Source organism: Geospiza fortis, unplaced genomic scaffold (assembly GCF_000277835.1).
Source record: "Geospiza fortis unplaced genomic scaffold, GeoFor_1.0 scaffold599, whole genome shotgun sequence".
NCBI lineage: Eukaryota > Metazoa > Chordata > Aves > Passeriformes > Thraupidae > Geospiza > Geospiza fortis.
The window spans coordinates 198,862-206,683 of NW_005054605.1; the positions used below are offsets into that span (position 1 = coordinate 198,862).

Consider the following 7,822-nt stretch of genomic DNA (forward strand, 5'->3'; position numbering starts at 1 on the left):
GAGGAATGTGCTTCCGTGGAACAGGAACATCCCTCAGTGAAGTAGGAACAACCCCAGTGGGGCAGGAATGTGATCTCACGGAGCAGGAACATCCCCCAGTGAAGGCAGGAATGACCCCAGTGGGGCAGAAATGTGTTCCCATGGAGAGGGAACGTCCCTCATGGGGCAGCAACATCCCTCAATGAAGCAGGAGTGACCCCAGTGGGGCAGGAATGTTCCCCTATGGAGAAGTGACATCTTCCTATGGGGCAGAACGTTTCCCTGTGGGGCAGGATTGTCCCCCATGGAGCAGAACTGATCCCACAAGGCAAAAATGTCCCCTTGTGGGGCAGGATTGTCCTCCCATGGAGCAGGAACATCCCCCATGGAGCAGAAATGACCCCAGTGGGGCAAAAATGTCCCCTTGCGGGACAGGAATGACCCCTCATAGGACAGCAACATCCACTGTGAGGCAAGAACATTCCTCCACAGAGCAGAAACGTGACTCCCATTCCCTCAACCCCTTCCCCAAAACCAAATTATCCCTCCCCACCCCACAGGAACCCTCCTGGGCACCCTTGGCCCACACCCACCTGTCTGTACTTGTGTTTCCCAGACTCAAAGTTGGCCAACATCTTCTCAGGGTCCTCAGCCTCATCGGTGTCGGGTTTCTGGTTGGTGACAGGCATGTACTCCAGGATCTTCTGCACGTCGGGCTCGAAGCCCATGTCGATCATGCGGTCGGCCTCGTCCAGCACCACGTAGGTGCAGCGGCTCAGCACCAGGTACCGGTTCTCCAGCACGTCAATGAGCCGACCAGGAGTGGCAATGACAATCTGGGGGGACAGGAGGGATGGTGGGAGCAGCTCAAAGCTGAGCTGACCCCCTTGAGATCCCCCAAGATCCCCCAATTTGTCAGGAAATTCCTCTGACTGCCCTAGAAGCAGAAACATTCAGAGACCTTGAAGGTCTCAGAAGACCTTGGCTCAGAGTCAGACACCTCTGTGTGTCTTGGACAACCCCAGTGGGGCAGGAACGTGATCCCATGGAGCAGGAACATCCCTCAATGAAGTAGGAATGATCCCACAAAGACACCTCTGTGTGTCTTTGACTCCGTGTTTTCCATGGGTTAAAAAATTGTCTGAGATTTCAAACATTCCTGCCTGGATACAATCTGAGATTTCAAACATTCCTACCTGGATACAATCTGAGATTTCAAACATTCCTATCTGGATCTAATCTGAGATTTCAAACATTCCTATCTGGATCTAATCTGAGATTTCAAACATTCCTGCCTGGATACAATCTGAGACTTCAAACATTCCTACCTGGATAGAATCTGAGATTTCAAACATTCCTACCTGGATACAATCTGAGATTTCAAACATTCCTACCTGGATACAATCTGAGATTTCAAACATTCCTGCCCAGATACAATCTGAGATTTCAAACATTCCTGCCTGGGTACAATCTGAGATTTCAAACATTCCTACCCAGATATTATCTGGAGATTCTGGGACACCAGCACAGCTTCTCCACTGGATTCCCCAGAGCAGCAGCAGCTGCCTTTTCCACTGGATCTCCAGAGGAACACTCCACCCTTTCCTACAGGATCCCTGCTCCAGCAGAATCACCCCTGGCACTGCAGGAGGGCTGAGCCACAATTCCAATGGGACTGCTGCCAGCACCCTGACCCACAGGGTGTCAGGTTGGGTTCTGACTCGGTCAGTGTTGTTCTAATTACTGCATTGTTTATTTTATCCTTTTATTTTTCTCCCTATTTAAGAACTGGTATTCCTGCTCCCAAATTTTTTGCCTGAGAGCCCCTTAATTTAAAATTTATAGCAATTTGGAGAGGGGGAGGGTTTACATTTTCCTTTTCAGGGGATGTTCCTGCCTTCCTTAGCACACACCTGGCTTTCCAAACCAAGACAGCCATGAATCGACGTGCTGGACAGATCCCAGCAGGTCAGAGAAAGAATGTTAAAGATCACAAAAAATAAACAACCTTGAGAAGGAGAGCCAAGGAACCCTGGCTTCTTATTCAGTCTCAGGGCTGGGAAAAAGAGATTTTCCAACACCTGGTGGTCATGTCAACACCAGAGACCCCTGACCACTCACCTCGCAGCCCATGCGGAGCCGGAAGCCCTGGTCCTCGCGGGAGATGCCACCGATCACGGCCACGGTGCGGATGCCCAGGGGTTTCCCAAATTTGATGGTTTCCTCCTCAATCTGCTGTGCCAGCTCACGGGTGGGGGCCAGGATGATGGCGTAGGGCCCCTGGTCTGATTCCTCGATGCTGCAGGATGGCGGGAGATGGTTGTGTCACTCACGGTGCCACGTGTGTGCCCGTCAGTGTCACCCCATCTCCTTCACCATGTCACCCTGTAACCTTGCCTCAATCCCCTGACAGTGTCCCCCTGTCACCCTATCCTGTCACCTCCACAGTGCCACCATGTCTCACCCCCTGAGCTGTGACACCCCGTGCCCTCCACTATGTCACTCTGTACCCCTGCCTCAATCCCCTGACAGTGTCACCCTGTCACCCCATCCTGTCACCTCCACAGTGCCACCATGTCTCAACCCCTGAGCTGTGTCACCCCATGCCCTCCACTATGTCACTCTGTAACCCTGCCCCAATCCCTCTGCAGTGTCATCCTGTCACCTCCACAGTGCCACCATATGCCAACCCCTCTGCAATGTCACCATGTCACCCCGTCCTGTCATCTCCACAGTGTCACCCTGTCCTGATCCCTCTGCAGTGTCACCCTGTCACTCCATCCTGTCACCTCCACAGTCCAAACCCCTGTGCAGCCTCCCCCTGCCACTCCCCGTGTCCCAGGAGCAGTGTCCCCGTCCCCACCGGTCGATTTTGGGCAGGGTGGTGATCCACACGAGCAGCGGGATCAGGAACGCCGCCGTTTTGCCGCTGCCGGTCTCGGCCACGCCGATGATGTCGCGGTTCTGCAGCCCGATGGGGATGGCCTGGCGCTGGATCGGGGTCGGCTCCTGCCGGGGGGAGCAGGTTGGGAGCAGAACTTGCCCTGTTCCCCCTCTCCAAACCCCTGACCACCCTTTTTCCCTCCTCCCCAGCTCCCCCTCTCTGTGCCCACCTTGTATCCACACTTGTCAATGACCTCCAGGATGTGGGGAGGCAGGGAGGAGTCCTTCCAGGAGCGGATGGGATTCGGGATCTTGCCCCCCTTGGTGGTGATGCTGTAATCCTCACGGAAGATGCGCCAGTCCCTGTCTGTCATCTCGTCCAGCTTCTTCTGGGACCAGTGCCTGTCATCCCAGCGCTGCTTGGCCTCCTTCTTGCGCAGCTTCCGCAGCCGCGCCCTGCGGAGGGAGGGAAGGGATGGGGAAAGGGAGAGGGATGGGGACAAGGGAATGGGAGAAAGGGAGATGAGGGGAAAGGGGATGGGAAAGGAGAATGGGGAAAAGGGGATAGGGAAAGGGATGGAGAAAGGGAGAGGGATGGGGAGAGGGAAAAGGGAATGGGGGAAAGGTAAAGGGAGAGGGAGAGGGAGAGGGAAAGGGAAAGGGAAAGGGAAAGGGAAAGGGAAAGGGAGAGGGAGAGGGAAAAGGGAATGGGGGAAAGGGATGGGGAAAAGGAATGGGGAAAGGGGATGGGGAAAGAGGAGAAAGAAAGAGGGATAAGGGAAAAGGGAGAGGGAAAGGGGAATGGGGGATGAGGAGAAGGGAAAGGGAATGGGGGAAAGGGAGAGGGAAAGGGGGATGAGGGAAAAGGGCAAGAGGATGGGGGAAAAGGGAGAGGGATGGGGAAAGAGGGATGGGGAAAGAGGGATGGGGAAAAGCGGATAGGGAAAGGGGGATGGGGAAAAGGGAGAGGGAAAGGAATGGGGGAAAGTTATGGGGAAAGGGGGATGAGGGGAAAGGGAATGGGGGAAATGGGAGAGGGAAAGGGGATGGGAGAAATGGGGACACGGACAGGTGGATGAGGGAGGGGGATGAGGGAGGGTAATGAGAACAGGGCAAGGAAAATGATGACAAAAGGGAGTGAGGAAGGGGAAGGAGAAAGTGGATAAGGCTTACACTGTGCCTCTAGAACCCTTCTGCCAATTTCCTACAGGACCTGCTGCAGCCCAGCTCCACATCCCAACCAAGCTAAGCCAGCCATGACCCCACACACCCCTCAGCACCCTCCCAGCTTCCCCAAAACCTTACTCCTCCTGCTCCTTCTCCTCCAGCGTCCTCCTCTTCTCCATCAGGTCCCCATAGAACCGCGACTGCTCCCGTTTCTGCTGCTTCAGGTCGATGCCGGCGATGAAGCCGCGGCCCAGCAGCTGCACCTGGTGCCTCTCCTTGTACCTGGAGCAGGGTGGGAGCATCAGGAGCAGGGCTGGGGGCTACCTGGCACCCCCACAGGGACACTCCCAGCCCTAGGGGCACCCCAGCACTCACAGGGGGTTGTAGTCGATGGAGGTGTCCTCTGATGCGTCCCACTCGAACACGAACTTGCGGTCGTTGAGGTGCCGCGTGCGCCGCCGCTTCTTCACCCCCCCCAGGTACCGCTCCTGCAGGACCCCAGGCTCAGTGAGACCCCTCATCTTCCCCCCAGCCCCCCTTGATCATCCCCCAACCCCACCTTGATGGCGTGGAGCTCTTTGCTCTTGTCCTTCTCCTCACGGATCTTCTGCCTGCCCTCCTCATCCTCGGTGCCGTTGGTTTCCCGCTCCATGCGCTCGCGGCGCTCCCGGCGCTCGCGCTCCTGAGGGTCTTCTGGGGAGCAGGGGAAGGGGCTCAGAGCCAGAACCACCTCCAGGGCTGGGTGAGGGGCTCCAGGGATGAGTCCTTACCCAGCATCTTCCTGCCCATCTCCTGGCATTGTTTCCTCTTCTTCCTCTCCTCCTCCAGCAGCCGCTGCCGCTCCTCCACCTCCTGCTGCCGCCGCCGCAGGGCCTCGGCCTCCCGCTCCGCCTTGGACAGGAACTTGGGCTGGGATGGCAGAGAGGAAATGTCACACTGGGCCTGCCTGCCACCCCCTGTGCTGCTGGGGGTCCCTTCAGCCTTCTCTGCCCTCCCTGGGGTCCCCAGGCCTCCCCTTTCCCTCCTGGGTTCCTCCTGTCCCTCTCTGGATCCCTCAGACCTCTCCCTGCCAGGGCTCTCTTTGCTCCCTCCCTGTGTCCCCCCAAACCTCCTTTCCCTCCCAGGGCCCCTCACCTTTCCCTGTTCCCTCCCAAGGTCTTTCTGCTCCCTCCTGGGGGTCCACCAGGCCTTCTCTGTCTCCACAGCCCCCCATGTGCCCTCCCAAGTCCCCCAGCCCTCCCTGCTCCATCCCACAATCCCCCCAGGTGTCCCCTGGCACTCCCTGCTTCCCTCTGGGGTCCCTCTGCATCCCCAAGTTTCTCAGCCCTCCCTGTTCCCTCCTGGGGTCCCCACAAACATCCACACCCCCAGCAGAGGGAAGAGGCTCCTGTTCCTTCTCCCACCTTGGCTTCTGCCTCCTCTTCTGCCTTCTTCTTTGCCAGCAGCTCCTCCAAGGACAGCGGCTGTGCCTGCAAGTGAGGTCAGATGTCAGCACCACTTGTGGGAACCTGAATCCCCTGGAGTCACTCCCCAGGGACCTGAATCCTCTGGAACCCTTCCCCAGGGACCTGAATCCCCTGGAACCACTCCCCAGGGACCTGAATCCTCTGGAAACACTCCTCAGGGACCTGGATCCTCCTGGAGCCACTCCCCAGGGACCTGGATCCTCCTGGAATCACTCCTGGGGACCTGGATCCCCTGGAGCCTCTCCTGGGGACCTGAATCCCTTGGAATCACTCCTGGGGACCTGAATCCCCATGGAGCCACTCCCACAACCTCCTTACCTTCTCCTTCTTCAGGGCATTTTCCTCCTCTTCCTCTGCTTTCCGCGCCTCCCGATCCTTCCGAGACTTGGAGTCTTTGCCCCTGCCCGGGGACAAACTTCCAAAGAAAACAGCATGGAATAAGAAACCAAGTACAGCCCTGGGGGATCCCAAACCTCCAGGGGATTTAGGGGAGAGCAGGAATCCCCCAAAAAAGTGACAGGACCCACCTGGACCGCTTACGGTCCTTGTCCCTCCGGTGCCCATCCTTGTCCCTGTCCCGCTCCTTCTTGCCGCGCTCCCGGTCCCGCTCCTTGTGCCGCCGATCCCTGTGGGACAGGTGGGGGGTCACAGCCCCACAGGGGGGTCACAGCAGGGCCCCACAGCCCTCACCCACCCTATGCAGCGGTTTTGGTTTGTCAGTTTGAGATTTGGATAGTTTTGAGATTTCCTGTGGTGGGCTCAGTGCTGCCCAATCCCCAGTGCACTCAATGTTGCTGTGAGGTAGGGTGAGGAGAAAGGCAGAGCAGGCTCAAAACTTTAAAAAGGAGCCTCTTTATACCCTCTTTAAAATAAATAAATACTGTTAATAAATTTTTCTGTATATCCTCTTTAAAATAAATAAACACTGTTAATAATTTTTTCTGTATATCCTCTTTAAAATAAATAAATACTGTTAATAATTTTTTCTTTATACCCTTTTAAAGATGGTATAAAGAAAAACTTGGTAACTAAAAGAAACAGTAATAAGGATTGTAACAAAACCTTCACAATATTTCTACTCCTCCCACAAGTTTTTATTTCCCACTGACAAAGCCATCAAACCTCTTCACAAACCACAGGGATAAATTTGAGATTTGGCTAGTTTTGAGATTTCCTGGCCAATGCAGCAGTGAGTGTGGTGGGCTCAGTGCTGCCCAATCCCCCAATTCCTGCTCTGAGGCAGGGTGAGAAGGAAGGAAAAGCAGGTTCAAAACTTTATACCCTCTTTAAAATGAATAAATATTCTTAATAAACTTTCTTTCTACCCTCTTTAAAATAAATAAATGCTGTTAATAAATTTTTCTTTCTACCCTCTTTAGAATAAATAAACACTGTTAATAATATTTTCTTTATATCCTTTCAAAAGAGTACAAAGAAAAATATATTAACAGTAATATATTTATTAATATAGTAATTTGATAATTTATGTCATTATATTTATGAATATAGTAATATATATTTATTAATTATCAATACAAAACCTTCACAACACTTCTCCTCCCCTCACAACATTTTATTTCCCACTGACAAAGCCATCAAAGCTCTTTCCAAACCCCGGGATCCCCGGAGCTGCCTCACCTCTCTGTGGACTTGGAGCGGGACCGGGATCGGGAGCGGCTCCTCCGGCGCTCCCGGGATCGGTGGCGCTTCCGCTCCTTGGCCGGGGGGGAGCCCTTGCGCTCCCGGTCCCGTTCCCGGTCCCGTTCCGGGGAGCGGGAACGTTTCCTCTCCTCCTTCACCGGGGATGCATCCCGATCCTTCTTGTCCGCCACTTCTCCGGCCATCTGTGGGGAGCGGGGACACCGGGAGGGTCAGGGGGGGCACCGGGAGGGAAATTGGGGCAGCGGTGGAGACCCAGAAGGGAGAGAGAAGGGTTGTGAGGGAAGAGAGGGACCCCAAGAAGGAGTGGGGAAGTCTGAGAGACCACCAGGAGGGAATGGGGAGACGTCAAAGGACCCGGGGAGCGAACAGAGAGACGCCAAAAAGAAGCAGGGAGAGCTGAGGGAAACCGGGATGAACGAAAAGGGATCCTCAGGAGGGAAAGGGGGACCCTCAGGAGGGAGAAGAGAACGCGGGATGAGCAGAAAGGCACCCTCAGGAGAGAGGGGTGAACCAGAGATGAGGGGAAAGGGACCCTCAGGAGGGAGAGGGGAACCAGAGATGAGTGAAAAGGGACCCTGAGAAGGGAACCCGGGAGAGCGAAAAGGGACCCTCAGGACTGAAGGGGGAACCCGGGATGAGGGAAAAGGGACCCTCAGCAGGGAAAG

General features: G+C 55.1%; 1 protein-coding gene across 1 annotated transcript in view; it reads right to left on the reverse strand.

Moving 5' to 3' along the window:
• The window catches only part of DDX23 (DEAD-box helicase 23), a 9,877-nt gene extending 2,523 nt beyond the window's left edge, over positions 1 to 7,354 (reverse strand). The window contains 12 exon segments of the mRNA XM_005430139.3: positions 573 to 815; positions 2,101 to 2,278; positions 2,843 to 2,988; positions 3,093 to 3,318; positions 4,168 to 4,311; positions 4,405 to 4,517; positions 4,589 to 4,722; positions 4,800 to 4,938; positions 5,433 to 5,498; positions 5,814 to 5,910; positions 6,023 to 6,121; positions 7,134 to 7,354. Of these exon segments, the coding sequence (XP_005430196.1) occupies positions 573 to 815; positions 2,101 to 2,278; positions 2,843 to 2,988; positions 3,093 to 3,318; positions 4,168 to 4,311; positions 4,405 to 4,517; positions 4,589 to 4,722; positions 4,800 to 4,938; positions 5,433 to 5,498; positions 5,814 to 5,910; positions 6,023 to 6,121; positions 7,134 to 7,339 (1,791 nt within the window). The 5' untranslated portion in view covers positions 7,340 to 7,354.
• Positions 7,355 to 7,822: the final 468 nt, after the last annotated feature.